Source organism: Littorina saxatilis, linkage group LG12 (assembly GCF_037325665.1).
Source record: "Littorina saxatilis isolate snail1 linkage group LG12, US_GU_Lsax_2.0, whole genome shotgun sequence".
Classification (NCBI taxonomy): domain Eukaryota; kingdom Metazoa; phylum Mollusca; class Gastropoda; order Littorinimorpha; family Littorinidae; genus Littorina; species Littorina saxatilis.
The window spans coordinates 43023600-43044756 of NC_090256.1; the positions used below are offsets into that span (position 1 = coordinate 43023600).

The 21157-nt window shown below is 39.9% G+C and overlaps 1 protein-coding gene across 2 annotated transcripts; it reads right to left on the reverse strand.

The window, feature by feature from the left end:
• Positions 1-484: 484 nt before the first annotated feature.
• Positions 485-21144, reverse strand: LOC138982006 (F-box/WD repeat-containing protein 1A-like). Of its 2 annotated transcripts, none has more exons than XM_070355207.1 (12): positions 20958-21144; positions 18114-18339; positions 16436-16622; positions 15090-15183; positions 13359-13496; positions 12557-12675; positions 11762-11867; positions 9237-9380; positions 7115-7233; positions 6385-6495; positions 4358-4436; positions 485-3554 (listed from the first exon to the last, which is right to left on the reverse strand). In XM_070355207.1, exons 1-12 carry the CDS (start codon positions 21024-21026, stop codon positions 3399-3401), a joined length of 1548 nt encoding a protein of 515 aa, XP_070211308.1. In that variant the 5' UTR covers positions 21027-21144; the 3' UTR covers positions 485-3398. The 2 variants fall into 2 exon arrangements, with proteins under 2 accessions (XP_070211308.1, XP_070211307.1); XM_070355206.1 differs by having other exon boundaries at positions 485-3599.
• Positions 21145-21157: the final 13 nt, after the last annotated feature.

Sequence of the window (21157 nt, forward strand, 5' to 3'; positions counted from 1 at the left end):
GTTATATCGCGACGGGGAAAGGGGGGGAGATGGGATAGAGCCACTTGTTAATTGTTTCTTGTTCACAAAAGCACTAATCAAAAAATTGCTCCAGGGGCTTGCAACGTAGTACAATATATGACCTTACTGGGAGAATGCAAGTTTCCAGTACAAAGGACTTAACATTTCTTACATACTGCTTGACTAAAATCTGTACAAACATTGACTATATTCTATACAAGAAACACTTAACAAGGGTAAAAGGAGAAACAGAATCCGTTAGTCGCCTCTTACGACATGCTGGGGAGCATCGGGTAAATTCTTCCCCCTAACGCGTGGGGGGTTGTTTGTCTCGCTAAAAGCAAGGGTATTCACTCATTCAAAACCCATACAAACCCCGAGTTATTTTCCGAACTCATCTATTCAGTCTTTGGCATGCATCAATCAACTCCTTTTTCTCTTCCATACATCTGAAAAACACAACACACATCAAGACCAACGCAGATTGTTTTCTCCATACTTTATTTCTTTCATCAAGACAAGAGATCTGGGGGAGCCCCCAAAACATTCAGACCGACACTAGCACTGACACTCCTGCGCTACGCTCCACTACACTCACAGAAAACAACTCAGAAACCAAAGCTTGGTGTGGTAACTTTCCAAAAAAAGAATAAAACGAAGTTATAAATTACACACATACACAGCCACATAAACTTAGCACATTCTTGAAAGCACACATCCTCATTTCTCGCTCTCCGAAATATCACACACTCAAGCATGGTGACAGTGTCACACACACAAAGCAAAAATCTGAAAAGTGACAATTTTACTTAGGCCACACACGACTGGCAACAAGACGTCATGCCCAGAAATCTGGTATGTAGCAAAATTGATAAGAAAACCCCTTGACCCTTACGCACAGATGTAAGTTGCAAAGAGTAGTGCTAGGCACTGGGAACCACCGACACAAGAACACACAAAAAACATCAACATCATCGGAACCATTTCGTCATAAATCCTTTCCTTCCCACCCCCTGGCCGCACAACTCTGTGCATATCACTGGCTCAAAACAAACAGTAACACATCCAAGGAAGCAGAGAAACAACCGTTGTACAAAACATAGAAGTTCATGTAACAGTCAGGCATAAATCAGATATTTTGAGAGTAAACATGCAATACAAAATTTACAATTTAAATTCATTCTCTATCAAGGTTAAGCTTCTTTTTTTTCTCTCTCATATTCCTTGGACACAACAGGAATAGACATGGAAATGTTTGCATCTCTGACAAAAAGGCCATAGTCCATTCATAACAAACAAATCATGCATTTTCAAGACATGGGGGGAAAACACAACACACTTCACATGTGATCAGTTGAAACATTTAAATGTACCAACTTCACCCAACACTCCCTAGCACTCAGAAAACCGCACAAATATACTCAGTTCTTCTTTAGCATGTAAACAGATCAACAAAAAAAATGATCAATACAGCAGAATAGCAGAAGCAACACAACAAAAACACATTGTCAAAACAACTCTCATTCCAACAATGGTGCTCATAACAAGTCTAAATTTTGATGCTTTCATTTGAAATAAATTAGTAATAGTCATTTTGGGGCTAAACCACTTGAAAGCAAGTCTCTGCTGAATTTGAACCAGAACTAAAAACAGTTGTGACGGAAAAGATCATCTTAGAACTGTGTGCCAAGACTAGTATGCTCCACTGACTGAAATACACCCACATCCACACAACAATACAGTACATTAAATTTCATCACAAAACACAAAACTGTAAGCTTGCAAGTTTTTTTGACAACTTTTTTCATTAATGGATTGGTGATACATTGTACCTCAAAATACAAACATACATGAAAATGAACAGACAAAAACTCCAATGTCTACATTGTACCTCAAAATATAAACATATTTGAAAATAAACAGGCAGAAACTCCAATGTCTGATTGATGACACTCGCATGCCACCACCGTGAGAATCTAACAAAGCAAAATCAAAAACAGTACAGGTTTGCTGAATCTCAAAACAAAATGCATAATCATTGAAACGTCAACAAAAAATATATATAATAAAAGGCAAAGGAAACGTACAAGAAAACAATTTGCCATGCGACAAAACTGCTCTGATTCTTAACTAAAAATGCACGCATATATTTCAAACTATTATTAATACTTTACTGGGTGGCATGCCCGGCAAACAACATACACTTTGTTGACCATATTCTCTGCGCCCTATCACAGTTACAGCCATACACACACACTGACACACACAAAAAGGAAAGAAAAAGGTAACAGTATACATTGATCTTTTACAAATTACACAGATGTAGAATCCAAACACATCCCCTACACTTGGAATTGTTCCTTAGCTTCCATAGAAACAACACTGAACACTTCAGCTAAAGGTTCTAGAATGTCAATGTTGAAATCTTTATTTGACTGCTGACACCCACACAACAGTTCCATGTCCTTCACAGCCCCCACCTCCATGTCATTTCCACTCTCAATCAAAAGTGTCAGTTCAACCTCCCTTATCAGTCTACCAACATATCAAGGTACATATTAAAACCTGCATGTATGCACAGAATTTGTTTTTAAACAAGTAACAAAAGCACCTCAACTAAAAAGCATGAAGAAAAAGCAAGAAAACACAAGAAAGAGAAGAAAAAGGCAAGAAAACACAAGAGAAGAGAAGACAAAGAAAATAGGGAGCCAGAAAAAGAAGCAGCACTGTAAGTCTCAGATCGTGCAGACAGAGCTGAGAAGAGAAAAGAGACATGTACACAGACCAGTTGGTGTTAAATGCTGAAAAACAGGAATGTGACTGGAAACAAAGAAGGAAGCTGAGTGACCTGAATTAATGACCAATGTGAAGCACCACCCCTCTCACATGCAAAACAAAACAGTGGCGCGGCACTTGGACAAGCGTACCTTCGCCCCTTACTGCCCTCTCTGAGAGGGAGCATAGGGACCACAAATCCAGCACTCCGTGTAGGTGGAAATGTCATGACAAAAAAAAGTGGCGTGAATCCAGTTCAACGCTGCAGTCTCAAAATGTCCGTGTGACAGTCCCATGCTTTGCAAGTTTTCAGTCCCAGTTTTCTAAACTTGAATCCGTAACGGTGGGCAATGCCATCCAACTGTCAGTCCCTAACACAGGCAGTAAGGAACACGATTCCTTGACCACCACCACAAAGCACGAAGGCCATTGCCAGGAATAAACTGCCATCGCTGTTTGGTGTCACTGTCAGGCATGAGAACCCTTGCCCAAGCCAGCCCACCACATTCTCTATCCAAAGTTCAGACCACACGTCAAAGTCCATTCCTGACTCGGGCAAGGGCTGGCCAAACTAAAACATGCTGCAGTGATGAAAAAAAAGAAAAGCCGGCCGCGTGGACGATTCATTTTGAGACGTAGGTGTAGCTCCTGGCCGGGGAGCGAGCGCCCTCCGGCACCGGCACGTTGAGAAAGTCCCAAATGAGGATTGTATCGTCGTGAGAGCTGCTGACGATCTGGAATTCATCAAACTGCAGGCGAAAGACTCGCCCAGAGTGTTCCTGCAAACAAAGCGAAGCAACTGGTTGGATGTTGTTATCGGACCCCTGCACAAAGAGGCATGCAAAGTAACACAAGACTCAACCAACGCAATACATCAATATTCATTTCAAAATCTATTGTATGAGAGGGGTGGGGACAGGATTGTGTTTGTGTATTTGTGTGTGTGAAAAATGTGCCCAATAAAACATGTAAACTTGTTCACAAACTGCCCTTTAGTCATTTTAGTTGTTATAATCAAAAGCTATGCAGATGCCTGAATTCAGACTTATACACAAATGCAGACCTACAAAAAGGGACGATAACCAGAGACAGGACATCTTTTAAAGCATTGTTCAATTTAACTGGATATTTCCAGAATATTATCAGTCTAAAACTGAAAATCCTACAAGAAACCAATGATAATAATAATAATTATAATAATAATTATAATAACAATTATAATAATAATTGTAACAATAATTATAATAATAATTGTAATAATAATTATAATGATAATTCTATGGCGCAAATCCTACAATGACTAAGTGCCTAACAACGACTATCAAATATAAAATGCATTTGACAAATTTAGAATATCAACATTTAATTACAGAGATGCTGCGAGAGGTAAGATTGAACCAGTGACCATTTGCTTTTCCTGGGAGCTAGTCTTCATACCTCGCAAATCATATTGGTCAACATCTCGACATTTTCACAAACTGTCCTTTTTTCATCTGAGTTTTTATGATTCAAAAGCTATGCTATTAACAACAGACATAGCGCAATCACATATTAAAGTGATGAATGTGTATAAAAGACTCACCACGAGTGTGCGGAGGCAGAGAGTGCCGGCAGGGGCGCGGGGATCGAGAGCAGCCTGCAGGTCCCACACTTTGATTTTGCTGAAACAACAACACACAGGCTTATTACACGAGGCAAAATACCATGCAGGTCTGTATTAACTGTTTTTGAACGGATATTACACCATCCATTCACTGTTTTCAAACGAATATCACATCATCCATTCTGTTTAATAAAGGAATATTACACCATTCATTCTTTTTTATTTAGAGTTATTTCTAATACGCTGACTGTTAGCAAATGATAAGACATGTCGAGAAAAAAGATATGAAGCATGAGCCATTTATGCTGATATCGTTTGTGAGACATGTCTGTTATCATTTGCTAACAGTCAGCATATTAGAAATAACGGTTTTGTTACCGTTTAATTCAACCAAAAGAAATTTCGAAGCGACCCCGCGAATTAGACAGAACAGCCTCAATGGGAACTTGAGCGCTCCTACCTGATTATGCCTGTCAGTCAAGGAATTCTCATGACCTGGGTCAGCCAAACAGAGTAACACATATGACGTGATGAATTTGCACAGGTCAAATGCTTTTGACACACAACAATCTCACAAGATAAACCATGTTGAACATGCGTTTCGCTTGCTTCGCTTTTTCTTGTTAAACAGAGAGCGACAGATTTAGAACCGACTCCAGACGGATGGGAAATGACGTAACGATACATTTGACATAAAGCGAGTGACGCAATTTCACTTATTTTTCCGAACTTTGATAATTTAGATTTCAAGTGAGCGGGTCGGCATTGTGCACACTCAGATGATGGGCGGTGCCTTGCTGTTCCGTAAAGCACCCACCGACAAAACTCGCTTTTCGGTATTATTTAGATAAAGAGAGTATTATCTGACAGCATTTGAAGAGTCATTCTTTAGAATAAATCACGCTGATATTGTTGATTTAAATTTTTACTTTGTCTTGTTAATTTTTACCTGGATAAACAAAAGAGGTCCCTGTCTGAACGTTATAACATTTAGAGGGTCACCTAGAATCCGTCCTGATTGGTCAAAAAGCCATATGGGGCACTGAATTGGTAATAAAAACGAATATCACACCATCAATTCTTTTTTATCAACGAATATTTCACCATCCATTCTGTTTTATCAATGAATATTTCACCATCCATTCTTTTTTATCAATGATTATTACCAATTCAGTGCCCCATATGGCTTTTTGACCAATCAGGTCACGAGAATTCTTTGACTGACAGGCATAATCAGGTATAGGAGCACTCAAGCTCCCATTGCGGCTGTTCTGTCTAATTCGCGGGGTCGCTTTGAAATTTCTTTTGGTCGAATTAAACGGTAATAAAACCGTTATTTGTAATATGCTGACTGTTAGCAAATGATAATTCCCACATTTTTTGCGCAAGTAAACCCTCCTTTCTTGTAATTTCCAAAAGCAATGTTGATAAGCTTGATGAAGATTAACCGCAGTTGCTACAAAGGTTACTTATTTAATTATTCACATGTTCTTTAGTCAAGTTATTCACAAGTTATCTACTTTCTTTCTTTTTCTTTATTTGGTGTTTAACGTCGTTTTCAACCATGATGGTTATATCGCGACGGGGAAAGGGGGGAGATGGATAGAGCCACTTGTCAATTGTTTCTTGTTCACAAAAGCACTAATCAAACATTTGCTCCGGGGACTTGCAACGTAGTACAATGTATTACCTTACTGGGAGAATGCAAGTTTCCAGTACAAAGGACTTAACATTTCTTACATACTGCTTGACTAAAATCTTTACAAAAATTGACTATATTCTATACAAGAAACACTTAACAAGGGTAAAAAGAGAAACAGAATCCGTTATTCGCCTCTTACGACATGCTGGGGAGCATCGGGTAAATTCTTCCCCCTAACCCGCGGGGGGTAAGTTATCTACTAAATATTCTACTGTGCACCAACACAAAACAAATAGCCTGACAAACTCATACTGAGCACAGAAAGTAATTGTACTGTAACTGAAAATGCAGAAAATGTCCTTACCCATCATAGGCACCACTGACAATGCGCTTGCTGTCGAAGCGAATGCAACGAACCAACTCCTCGTGTCCTTCCAACACTCTCAAACACGCACCACACTCAATGTCCCACAGCCTGAAACACAACACAACAGTGTCAAGTGGCGACATATAGAAGGTCAGTTCAATATGCAAACATTACAAACAGAGTACAAACTTGATATGCTGATACAAATGTGCTGGCAAAATTAGTTTTGTTGAACAGCTAAGACCAAACATGTTGCATGTTACGTAACGTTTATGTAGTGTTGAGAGTCACTTGCAAGTTTGGTGCCCTCATGTTCTTCTCATAGTGCTAATCACAACATGTGAGTTTGCTGCCCGTTTGTTCTTCAAATCGTGCTTATCACAACATGCGAGTTTGCTGCCTGCTTGTTCTTCAAATTGAGGCTAAGATCTTACAGAACTGACGTCAAGTTCTGCAGGGTAGCAGATTACTAAAGCTACAAAAGTTTAAGCATACTCACACATGAACATGAAATTTAAAGGATTTCCAATTCATTCTGTTTCATTTACTTTACTTTCACATCTTTTGCACAGTCCTACCGTCCAAACATAGATTATTAATTTTTCATTTAAATTGGCAAAGATACATTTGCATTAGCAGGTTAACATTAGCAGCAAACAAGCTCTCACTGCACCAATGTTCAACACGGCTCTATAACCTTCAGTTTCACAAGGTTAGGAAAACTCACCTGATTGTGTTGTCTGAACTGCCGCTGACCACCAGACGGTCGCGGTACTGCAGACAGGCAATGCCGCGCTTGTGACCGTTCAGAGTCCGCACAAACTCACAAGTTGACGTGTTCCACACCTGGCGACAGACAACAGCACATTACTTCTTCTGCGTTCATGGGCTGAAACTCCCACGTACACTCGTGTTTTAATGTGTGCATGAGTGGGATTTTATGTGTAAGATTGTTTTGACCCAACCATTTACTATTTAGACAGCATACCCCAATTTCAGGGATACATGCTTGGTATTTTCTTGTTTCTATAACCCATCAAACTCTGACACACTCATGGGTTACATGATTTTTGTGTGCGTACTTGGCCTTAGGTTTGCGTGTACACATGAAGGAAGATAAGACATTAGCAAGTCTGCACATAAGTTGACATCGGAGATCGGAAAAATCTCCACCCTTAACCCACCAGACGCAGATTAGATTCCAACACTCAACTTCAGCATTAGACTAAAGGGTGTAGACTTGTATTATACAGTTTCGCTATCTCAAGAACCCTCCAATATGGTCTTTGCAGATTACAGCACCTAAGCACCATCACAATACAATTCAATTATGTCCCCGCATAACATGATACACATAGGCCTTCAGCGATTTATTTTAAATTTATTTTTATTGATGTAGTTGCCTCCCTTGCGGTTATGAAAAGCACTGGCCATTGAAAAACAAGTTGCGGTTGTTCCCCTTGTTCTTCTCATTTTATGTATCTGGCTTACTAGTTACTACTTGGTGTGGGTTTTTCACAGATTTTTTTCTTCTGCTTACTTGTAAGGGGGTAGTTTGGTTCAACGGTTTGTATTTTTCAGTAAATCACTCTCTGGTGGGCGGACCGGCAGGTTGAAAACGTCGTAGTTGTTTGATGTTTGGAGGCTCTCAGTAACTGAGGCTGTGTGGTTGTGATAGTTATCATGGTTTTAGCTGTTGAGTGTTTCTAGTGGTGAATGTTGTTGCTGTTGTCATTGCTGTTTAATGCATCATGTACTGATGGTATACAAGTTGTTTAGGCAGGTTTTGACTTTTGTTTTTGTTTTTTGGTAGCTGTTGTGAATGTCTTTTTTATTTATTTATTTTTTATTAGTGATCGGTTATTAGTGTGGCTGTTGATGTTTTCGTCATTATTTCTGTTCTTTCATCGTTGGTGTTCTTATTCGGGCAGCTTTCAGTAAGTAAGGCTGTAACTTTTGCAGTGGTGGTAGTACTAGTAGCAACTCTTGATGATGGTCTTCACTGTATTCAATTAAGGTAGCTCTGAATAGCTGATATACAATATTAGACTAGGCAAACATTTCATTTAAAAGTAGTTATGATCTGCTAACCAGAAAGCGATTTACCAAAAAATACAAGTCCATGAACCTAAGTGCCCACCCCTTTCCCTTACAAACAACAACAATAACAACAAAACAAACAGATGAACAAAACAACAATTCAAAAATAAAGAAAACCACACCAAGTAACAAGGTAACTAAAGTGAGAACAGGGGGAACAACCGTGACTCGTTTTTCAATGGCCAGTGCTTTTCATTACTGCAAGGGAGGCAACTACATCAATACAAAATTAATTCTTTACAAAAAATTGCTTTAGGCATACGTGCAACTTTTCATGCGAGAACATTGTTGAATTGCATTCCAACAGTGCTTACGTACATTGATCTGCAAAGACCACATTGGAGAGTTCTTGAGATAGTGAGACCCATTTTCTAAGCTTCCCATGAAGCAAGACCTTGTAGTCTACATGGGAGATTGGGGTCTTGTCCTCTAGGCCATACCATCAACACATTACCACTTACAGAGTTCAAGCACTATCTAGGGAGGCATGTGAATAAGCACACTGCTAAAAGTTTACTAAATAAACAGAGATTTCATCAATTTATATCAATAGAAAATAACAAACATAAGCCCAGTGTTGGACAATAATTAACAAAAAAACTTTCTAGCCATCTCCAAGCACAGTCTGTGATAAGGACCCTTTCCCCTACTTTTACTCTATGTCCATCAAAATATGTCAAAATAAAAAAAACAGGACAGAGAAAACTGGTGGCAATTTTTCTTTACACAATTCTCTATGCCATTCTTACCTTGATAGTCCTGTCCCCTGAAGCTGAGACAATATATTTTTCATCAAAGTCAACCACGTTGACTGCCGCCCGATGGCCGACCAGCACCCGTCGCAGGTTGATCTCTGTCGGTGACTGCATGTCCCACACTGCGATGGACCGGTCCTGCAACACCAAACACACACATGAACTGAGTGACAAAACATCCCATGCAGACCTCGGAACCCCTGTTTTGCACTTGGAGTATTCTCAAGCAAACTTGGGGTATTTTCAGAAAAATGAGCACACTCCACACAGCATTTGAACATCCATGATTCAAACGCGTTCTTTTGCAACGTAAATTAAGTTTACTAATACATATAAAACAAATGCTTTTTTTAATGTTTACTGACAAAAACTGTAATCATGTGTCAAAATACTGGATCGGCTTCAGGATGTGCATGTGAAAAAAAGAAATCTAGGATTTTTTTTCACCGACCGTACTGATCATATTTTAGACAATCATGCGTACAAATTACAGAGAAATCGTATGGGTTTCCAGGTCTGCCTATGTTTATATTGAAAACTGCTTGAAACAGTCCATGGATGATCAATATTAAGGCTAGTTTTCATGTAAAAGTTGATGCATGACAAAAACCTGAACACCACACAAACCGTTGTAGTGACTGCTTTAGGCCTATTTCCATACTGTCATGCATATGTGTGAAAACAGTCGTCACTTCACTTGTGAACAAAAACGTGAAAGCCCCCAAAAAATCTAAGACAATATACTGTGCTTGCCTAATATGTTAAGGCCAAAAAAAAAAAATTGTCTGTTTCTGGTCACCCGACCGACCCTAAATTTCGGCGCCGACCCTAAACTTTTTTTTTCCAAACTCAAAATTTTTTGTTGTTGCTGTTGTGGTAAAGGACAGGGTGAGAAAATGAACAACAAAAACGTGTGAAAACGAAAGTCCGCTGACGATTTGTAAATGTGTTGAGTGTCTTGTCTCTATGTATAGTGAATCCAGTCTCTTTGCGCGATTTTTAAAGTTAGTTTTATTGGTCTACATTTGGGGTAACAAAAAAATAAAAAAATAAAAATAAAAAAAAATCCCGACCTACCGACCCTATTTTTTTTAGCCATGTTACCAGAAACAGACAATTTTTTTTTTTTGGCCTAAGACAAAACTATGCCAGGCATATTTGTTTGACTTGGGGTGTTGAAGTCTGCCTGACTGAAATCAAATGCATTTTGTTTGTTTGTTTGTTTGCTTAATGCCCAGCCGACCACGAAGGGCCATATCAGGGCGGTGCTGCATTGACATATAACGTGCGCCACACACAAGACAGAAGTCGCAGCACAGGCTTCATGTCTCACCCAGTCACATTATTCTGACACCGGACCAACCAGTCCAAGCACTAACCCCATAATGCCAGATGCCAGGCGGAGCAGCCACTAGATTGCCAATTTTTAAAGTCTTAGGTATGACCCGGCCGGGGTTCGAACCCACGATCTCCCGATCACGGGGCGGATGCCTTACCACTAGGCCAACCGTGCCGGTATAATCAAATGCATACTGCATGAAATTAGAGAATCCACTATGCTTCAGAGCGGAACAGCAAAGTAGTGGGGAAAAAATGATTGAAGGTCCACTTCGCCTTGCGGGACTTCAACACGGGAAAATACTATCCCTCCACTTGGAAACATACCAAAAATCAACACCCTGACTACTTGCCGTGGCAAGTAACTTCTTTTATGAAATAAATTCCTAAAAAAGTTCAAAATTAATTCTTTAGACAAAAATACTACTGTTCATGTTTGGTATGTGACCAAGTGGAGGGATGGTCTTATTTCATGTAAAAGCCTCAGCAGATCTGAGGCGGTGATGCACTGTTTTCACAAGGTGGGGAGGGCCTTTAATCAGACCTGTTTACCCCCACAAGTGTTTTGGAGTAATGCTCAGCCTCAAAAATAGTAATCCTGGCACAAAAATAGTAATCATCCAGCATTCGTCGCCAATTACAACGCACATGACAACTGTGTCTGCGAAACTCAATCATGCACATATATCCATCATTCACAAACAAAACACATCAGTCAGTTTTTGTAGTCATCATAATTTCAAAGAAGATCCCATCAAAAGCACATGCATCACTGATTCTTTTTCTTTTGCTCATAGTAGCCTAAGTAGGCCTTTTTCAGTGTGTCAAGCGCTTCTCTACTGTACTTGCGCTTGCCGAATGAGTGAGGGTGAGATTTCACCACTAGAAGGCTCTCCAGCGTCTCATCAGACAGACATGATCTCTGGTCAGTCCTGTGCTATTTCACCCCATTTTTTCATTGAAAAAAACAATGCCAAACATGTGAATTAATAAAAATAAAAAATATAAATATTTTTTTTTTTTACATTTTTTTTTTTTTTTTTTTTACATTTTTTTCATTTATGAAAATCGTAGTCTTGACACGGATAGCGGAATGGCGTATTTTTTGCAGAAAATCGTAATAAATTACGCCAAAATCGTAAGGGTAAACAGGTCTGTTTAATACTCTTGTGATAGTGTACCTTGGAGCATGTGACCATGATTCCATCACAGAAACGCAGATGGAGCACGGCCTCACAGTGGTGAATCAGTGTGTTCATCATCTCCCCGGACTTCACATCCCACACTCTAAAACACGGCAAATAGTCAAAATATGATTATTTATTATCATTATTCATAATACAAATTTCTGTTTGTCTTACATTCAGATAATAAAAGTTGTATTCAATTATGCTTGAGTATGGATCCTCAATGGCAAATATTGTACATGTGTAACAATATTAAAATTGAATAAAGTTTTGCTTCAACCATGGTACCAAATATGAACAATTTAGATCTCAAACACATGCACAGCCTCACATTGACCTTGGTATGTATCTGACCTTGGTATGTATCTGACCTAGCCTTTTGCACTGTTGGTGTAACTGCTGTAAATATCAATTGAAATCTTGAACTGTCTGATTATTTGCTCAGAAGACAAGCAAACAGTTTTGTATCTTGTATAGTTGTTTGCTTTCCAAGGAGGGCCTTTTGTGTTTTCAATTCACCCGTCATTAAAATTGTGACTGTGACTGTGAGTACCATTCATGTCCGACATGTTGAATGCTTGCAGTTGCTAACACCCTTCAGACCCCTCAATTTAAGACCTCCCTTCTCTAGACCTGTTTTCTGAGATTATCTGTTAATAACCTCTGTAAATGTACTCCCAATCTTGACACCCTCCTTTTTTCAAACCTCATTTTCTGAGATTTTCGAGGTCTTCAAACGGAAGGTTCCACTGTGTCACATTGAACACACAGGATAGCACTGGTACACACCTGACTGTGGAGTCGCTGGAGCCAGAAATGATGATGTTTTCATCATACTGCAGACACAGCACAGAGCCCGTGTGACCCGTTAACACCTGGACACACTCCAGTGTGTTGCGGTCCCACACCTGCAACACCACACACACACACCGTCACAAACAAAGAAAAGATCATCAAACCCTAGAAGTGTTCAAAGTTTCAAAGCTCTAGCTTCAAAAACATCAGAGATAACCTCGACGTCAAATTTTGTGTCTACAGCCGGCTGGCCTCACACTGCCCATGCCTTAGACTCTCCTGGTTACTCAGGGGAGTCAAAAACTAAGCTGCTGTGAACACAACACCACATGCATTACAACCAAGCCAAACAATAAACTTGTTTCCAATGGGACCATTATCTCAGTGAAAGCAGTTTAGAGTAGCCTTATCCATATTAACTCATTCTGAAAGTACCAATAACTTGATGACATTAAAAGGAAACCTATTTTTAAAACAAGCAGAAATATGTGAAAGTACAGAATGTCAAGTATCCTCCTTCAAAATGTCCAGAAGACAAAATCAATTAGCTTCAGATGAGAGGCTGGAGCCAACAACAGAAACTGCATAAGCTTGTATGCTTTCAATGCTGTATTCTGCATTTGAATAAAATTCCCCATGAGTGTGTGATATTCACGTTATTACGTTTTTTTAAACTTTATTTAGCTTTAGATGTCAGAGATTTCACATCGAAAGAGAGGGTCAAAAGGAGATTCTTGTTTTTTAGTTAATCGATATTGTAGGTATTAAAATGTAAATCTTGACAAATGGTGATTACCTTGATAGTGTTGTCCCTAAGGCCACTGATGATCTTGTTGTCGTCGTACTGCAGGCAGTACACCCCCTTGCTGGTCTCGCTGCGGCAGTGGATGCGCTGCAAGGCGTGGCGACCTGTCCGCCAGTTATTCTCTATCCGCTGCAACAAAGTCACCGCCAGTCAGTCATTTTATTCTCCTCTCAGTGGGACAAATAGACATGAGAATAGAAAATAATGAGAAAGGGAGAAATAAGGTTTGCCGAATCCTATGTAACACAAAATTGAGAAAATGTATCGGTTTTCCATAACCCTGATGTATTTTGTGAGAGGAGAAGGGAAAATGATTTACACATAAGGAGCGTTGCATACAGCAGTGATGTTCCCAGGGGTCGGCCCTCGGCCCTGGGCCGGATACCTTGGTCTAATGACCGGTACCTTGTGTCTCTGGTGGACAAATGTCCGATAAGTTTATGTCAGAGACGGACACTGACCGATCGTTTTATTGCCACGTCGGACATGGCAACATTGATCCGTTTATTTAGATCAGGCATCAGATGATACGTCTCCTAATCTCCGAATCGGCAACGTCTTCTGTTGTTTGGTTTAGTAACTTCGCCGTTTGAAGACCGCGCAGTTTAAGAATTTCCGAAAGTTCAACTTCCGGTTGTATAGATTCTAGAAACTGCGAATGCGATCATGCCGCCTGCGAAGAAATTGAAACCGGACAAGGACCAACCCAAGCTGTGTTTTCGACAGTCAGATCATGATCAGTCGTCAAGTGTGACTGTGACCGGACCCACTGTGACTGTGAGTACGAAAACGGCGACGACACCACCACGGACACCACCACGGACATTTGTGCCTTCATGGCTTAAACTTTATCCATGGCTAAATGTCGAAACAACAGCTTCACACGTGGCTGCTCGAATTCAGAGTGCTGATTCCAGGTTCATTTTGGCATATTTCCCTAAGTTCCAGTAAATCGGTATGTACTCAATTTAATGTTTGACCTTGACTTCTTCTTTACCTGAGATCTTTTGCTTTCTGTTAAACACACACTCACACACACACACACACAGAGACACACACACACAAGAACTAGAAGAAGGCAAGTTTGGAATACAATTACAATATATTTCTCTCTCTGGTGTGTGTCACAGTGTGCGTGTACCAAAGGAGGATGTGGACGGCTTATTTCTTTCCACGTGAAATGACCGATTGTTTTTTACAGTTCAGGACAAATGTCCTATACTTTCAGCAAGGCTAGGACATTTGTCCTATAAGGACAAAATCCAAGGAACATCCCTGATACAGCTTCAAAATCAATCTACTATGCCTATTTTTGATATCAGACAAGAACACCTAGAGAGGTTCAAAAGGAGGAAGATTCTCATGCCTGAATAATGGTGTGTTTGTCACTTGCTGATCTCACTTCTAGTTTGAGAGAGACAAATGCTGGTTTTTATGCTCATGATACAATGCCCCTACCCCACAACAGACAATTCCAATCAAGCATTGACATCAATCATGATGTTAAGCTGACATTCCTCACGCTCTTTTTCATGCAGAATGTCGCACAGATCCATACACTTTTCACATAGAGAGTACATGTACTATCCTCTGTCTCATTTTTAACTCCACAGGCAAGTTCCAATAGCAACTGACAAAGAGCTACTTGGATCTTCACTTTAGTTTAACACCTGGCTTTATTAATAAAGAGCTAAGAAATTAAATACAAGAAAAAGTCTGTACCTCGATGTCCTGAATGATCTGTGGGTAAAGCAGCCTGTAAAACTTATGATCTTTTGGCGTCTCTCCGTGTCTCTGCTTGAACAAATACTGGTCCCTGGATGAACAGTCAAAAACACAAAAGTTAACACGTATACATTTACAACATTTCTAAAATGACACCACAAACAATAAATAAGCTTCCTCAATTCTCATCACTTCAAAGTTTAAAGAACAAAACCAGATGAAACCAGTTTCCAACATCTGTCTCAGTGTCTGCATCAAATGATTAAAACAGCTAATTTCTTTTTGATTACAATTTACACCATCACTTTGTTTCTTTTCAGGTTTTTAAGGTTAGACAGAAACAAGTCGCGTAAGGCGAAATTACTACATTTAGTCAAGCTGTGGAACTCACAGAATGAAACTGAACGCACTGCATTTTTTCACAATGACCGTAGTCCGCCGCTCGTGCAAAAGGCAGTGAAATTAACGAGCCTGTTTAGCGCGGTAGTGGTTGCGCTGTGCTGCATAGCACGCTTTTCTGTACCTCTCTTCGTTTTAACTTTCTGAGCGTGTTTTTAATCCAAACATATCATATCTATATGTTTTTGGAATCAGGAACCGACAAGGAATAAGATGAAATTGTTTTTAAATCGATTTCGGAAATTTTATTTTAATCATAATTTTTATATTTTTAAGTTTCAGAGCTTGTTTTTAATCCAAATGTAACATATTTATATGTTTTTGGAATCAGAAAATGATGAAGAATAAGATGAATGTAATTTTGGATCATTTTATAAAAAAATAATTTTAATTACAATTTTCAGATTTGTAATGACCAAAGTCATCAATTAATTTTTAAGCCTCCAAGCTGAAATGCAATACCAAAGTCTGGCCTTCGTCGAAGATTGCTTGGCCAAAATTTCAATCCATTTTATTGAAAAATGAGGGTGTGACAGTGCCGCCTCAACTTTTACAAAAAGCCGGATATGACGCCATCAAAAACATTTATCCAAAATATGAAAAAACCGTCTGGGGATATCATACCCAGGAACTCTCATGTAAAATTTCATAAAGATCGGTCCAGTAGTTTACTCTGAATCGCTCTACACACACACATGCACAGACACACACCACGACCCTCGTCTCGATTCCCCAGCTATGTTAAAACATTTAGTCAAAACTTGACTAAATGTAAAAAAGCTCACTTGAAAACAAACTAAACCAAAAGTTGAAATATAATGTGCATCTATTTCTTACCTACAAACAACTTATACTCAAGAATCTACCCGTGCACACTATTCACATTTTTTGGTTGGCTGAAGTTCCACATATCAAGCAATACAAACAAAAGTAATGTTCCATACCATGCTCGGCGCTCGGAAAGCCCCTTCCACTGACTGTCTGTGAGAACTCTGCGTTCGATGAGTTTCTTCCAGAGGTTGCCCTCGGAGATGACCCGGTACCACTCTTTGCACACCAGCTCTGCTGCGCAGAGCGACCTGGCATCCAGATAGGCCAGAATGTTCTCTGCTATGTGATCCAGGCCCTTAGCTGCACACACACAACATACACATGTAGTATTTGTATGGTAAGCCTGCAAGTAAAATACAACTACACACACAAACCACCTGGTATTTGTGACAAAATGTTTGTTGACTGAAAACTTGATCAAATTATATACATGTATCTCAGGGGTGTCGTTTGGGTCGGCCCTTCGGCCAATCGCCGATTTTTTTTTTACTTTGGCCGAAACTTCCATGTCCGTATCGGCCAAATGTCCGAAGAGTATTCGCCTAAATCGGCCAAAGTTTGTCCAGTTTTTTATTGGTCAGGGTTTGATTGCTAAAACTGCTGCCGATGTACTTAGTCAACTGACTGACGTTTATTTCCTTCGCGAATACCAAAAACGAAACATCAATGTTTTGAACGGAAGCCAGTGCCAAAAAATATAGATGCCAGAGTGATTTCCCTTGGACAAGGGAAACCATACTCTCAGCGTTTGCGTTCGCCGGTTCGCGATAGTTTATCAATCAGTCAGTGCTTTCGATTTCGATTTGAACATCATGTCGCAACCAAAAAAGAAAAAAACCAAATTGACCAACGTTTGCTACCCTTCGCCAAGGTAAGTGATTCCGGACAAAATGACAGCAACACCGCGAATGAGGACAGTGTCAGTGTGAGTGGTAGTAGTGTTGTCGAGTCGATCGAAGCAGACGACATAGCAGACGATAGTCACTGCGAATCGAAATCTGCTGAGCCAGAGAATGAAAAGCGTCCTCCAAATCGTGGTTTCCAAGCAAAATGGCTCACCCCACACGGTTTTTTATTGGTGTTTTACCAGTCATGTTTCCCAAGGCTTGTCAAGATTAGCACAAGATTGGAAGAGTTTTACTTTCAAGAAATTACAGTTAAAGGTTTGAAAAAGTTTCAGAGAACTGGTGTCTGATGTAGTTACATCAGCAAAGCTGATTGTTTCAGTTGCAGTAAGCAACATATAATCCAGGGGCGGATTAAGGGGGGTGTTACAGGGGATCCGGACCCCCACCCCCCCCCCCCCCCCCCCCCCCCAAAAAAAAAGCTGGGGGAAGAGTTAATTGTTTAATTGTCACAGTATGCGACATGTCTTCCTTTTAACCATACTATATGATGTCGGGAGCAGATATCAGTGAAAATAAATTGCCATTATTTAATACTAACGTTAAAAGAAATAATGAGTGGCTGCTGACACCAGTTGATAATGTTTAAAATCAAGGATAAGCCACAAATTGTTTATAAAATATATAAATTCTTCAGCTTCAGGGGGGCCTTGCCCCCCAGACCCCCCAACGGGACCCCGGGTTGTACCTCCCCCCCCCCTCAGGCTTAACTATTCCAACTGACTAGTAAATGTGTTGTTTTGTCCAAATGTTCTCACAGACTAGTGAATGTTTTGGTTTGTCTATAGATGATTAAACTAATTAAATGTAAAGTCCAAACATTTGAAACAATTAAAAAAAAATGTCCCTTTTAATTTGAGTGTCGGAGTGTTGACACAAAACCTACCTGGCAAGGCTGAAATGAAGTCGCGCTGTAGCATGGGCTTGAGGAAAGTGTTGACCTGCCCATGCTGGTAATGGCACATGCGCGACAGTAAGTTCTCGACGAAAGTCACTTGCTCTACTTCATTCCAGTTCTCAAACATTTTCAGACATCCTGCGCTCTCTTTCAAAAACTCTTCTGTCTCCTCCACAGGTTCTGACAAGCTCTTCACAACTGTGGTCGGGTCGATCTGAAACAAACAAGCAAAAACAACCCAAAGGTGTTCAAACCATGTGCAAACTGAAACATGTGGTTTGTATTCCTAATGTTATCTTATCATCCTTTGAAAAAAATGGAATGTTAACTCAAGTGAAGTGATACACTGATACTATTATACTATAGGACTGTGCTCATTTTTTCCGCTGCACGTGTGTGTCAATGTTTTCCATGCACTGAGATGAGAATTTTATTATCAGTTTGGAAGCTAAATTACTGTACAAATGCATGCACATCAAGGCATTCAGGTCAGACACCAAACAAGAGTACTGCACAGAAAGCTGACTGAGAGTCAGAGTGGGAAATTAATCCATCACAGAATCTAGAGAACAAAACTATGGCAACACTTTCTTTTGTGTTCTTTTCCTGATGAAGCTTCCAGAAGCGAAAATTCGTAATCGTCTTGTGTCGTCTTTGTATTGGTGAGTACAGTAATCCTTTGTTTTTTAACTTTGTTCATCTTACCACAATCACTTCGTTGTTTAGATGGCAACACTGACAAAGGTTTGTAAGCCAGACACGCTAGCGGCTGCATTACACCCTACTCAACTGTAACATAATTATTAAAAGTAAAACAAGGCTGTCATACATTACAAAATATGAGTCTTTTGACTGAACAAAACACTTGCATAGCTCAGTGTTTTGCACTCACATTCACAAGTACTCAGGGCAGCTGGCACAGGCTCATCTTCAGGTTAAAAGAATTATCACTTATCAGTCCCTCTGTTATACTCATTAAGTTATAGACTGATACTCATACATTGTGCTATAAACTCAACACTACTGGTCTTTTCAAACAAAGTGCGCGAAGTACAAATTTTGACTGATATTTACATACCTCTTATTTTTATCTATGCCCATTCATAATGTTTTAAAAGCAGCGTCAAAGGCACAAGGTGCTTTGTCATCCCTCTAAATCACTGCGCTTTGTAAAACATGAAACGCCAAGTGTTCACCCGAGTGTATGCATCTGAATTCTTATCCAAGTAATTCCTCTCTCTTGGGCAGGGGGGGGGGGGGGGGGGGGAGTTGTTTGCTTGGTCATCATCTTGACAACATGTATGCATGTGATGTAAAAAGAATACACAGTGCTAATACAGTGATAGTAAACGGCACCGAACCATAACATTTTATCAGTTTATGATCAAGGACTGGGTGGCCGAGTGGTAACGCACTTGCGCTCGGAAGCGAGTTCGACCCTGGGTCAGGGCGTTAGCAATTTTCTCCCCCCTTTCGGCCTAACCTAGGTGGTGGGTTCAAGTGCTAGTCTTTCGGATGAGACGAAAAACCGAGGTCCCTTCGTGTATACTACATTGGGGTGTGCACGTTAAAGATCCCACGATTGACAAAAGGGTCTTTCCTGGCAAAATTGTATAGGCATAGATAAAAAATGTCCACCAAAATACCCGTGTGACTTGGAATAATAGGCCGTGAAAAGTAGGATATGCGCCGAAATGGCTGCGATCTGCTGGTCGATGTGAATGCGTGATGTATTGTGTAAAAAATTCCATCTCACACGGCATAAATATATCCCTGCGCCTTGAGTCCGAATCTGGAGATACGCGCGCGATATAAGACTTCATAATAATAATAAAGTACACTGTACGTATGGCGCACATCAAAATCAATTCACGTGTTGACCAACTAAACCAGAACATTAGCCAGAAATTCTTCCAACTCTGATTGCATTATTTGTTTGAATAATAATATTATAAGCGCATAGTTTCCTGAAGTCCAGGCCTGAAAGTGGCGAGTAGAAACATGTAATTGGCGAGTAAAGTTGCTGAAACAAATTGTTGGTTTGGCTAGTAAAGTTTGCTCTCTGGCTAGTATATTTTCAGAATCACTAGCCAAAGGCGAGTACACCATTTGTGTGACTTTCAGGGCTGAAGTCATGTATGAAAATGAAATCTGTACTTTTTCCTTATTACTATTAGTTTTACTTTTAAATTAAACACTGTTCTACCTTAAAACACTGATCTAGAACTCCTTTATCATTCATATGTGCACATTGACAGTCAAGTTATTTCAGTCTTTTAACTGCAGATGTGTACTCAAATGTATTGAACTTGAAGGCTGCTTTTGCATTTGATATTTTGTACTTTACAATTACATGTAATGATGTAGATCTGATTTTTTTTAATGATATTGAAAAGCGGTCAACTTGTGTCAAAACAGAATTATAACACACAGAAAGCCTTGAAGGCCATGATGCAAAGGAGTCAGTTTGCTTGAGACAAAGGCCCCCTTTTGCTCACTGCCAAAATAAATGTTTGCTTTGTTGAACCTAAGACAAGCACGGTCCCCTTCTCTTGCAGCAGCCATGACAAAGATCGGAAGAAAAGATGTCCAAGGAAAAATATCAAGTAGTCCAAACAGCAAATGAAAAGACATCGTCCACAAATCTCCTTAATAAAACGAGGATATCACAACGTTAACTACCATACCTGCTGACTGATCAATGATAATTTAGAATACCATTAGTAAGACCGTAGAAACCATAGACTGCATAGTCCAGTAAAGGAAACACTACAGGCAGTGGCAGAAAACCCATTGTCAAACCCGTTAGTTTCTAGACAAACAGCGATTTACCTTTCGGTCATCGATCTGCTCATCTGGTAGACTGCACGTTTCCATGTTTGTCTCCGTTTCAGACATCATCTGATACCTAAAAAGTGTAAATACGTGAAATAAAACTCGAAATCCCAAGTTGCAGTATCCACCCTGACGAGTTGTTCCCTTTTTCGGGGGACAGAAAATTCATGACGTCACAGGCCTTTTCACGTCTAAAC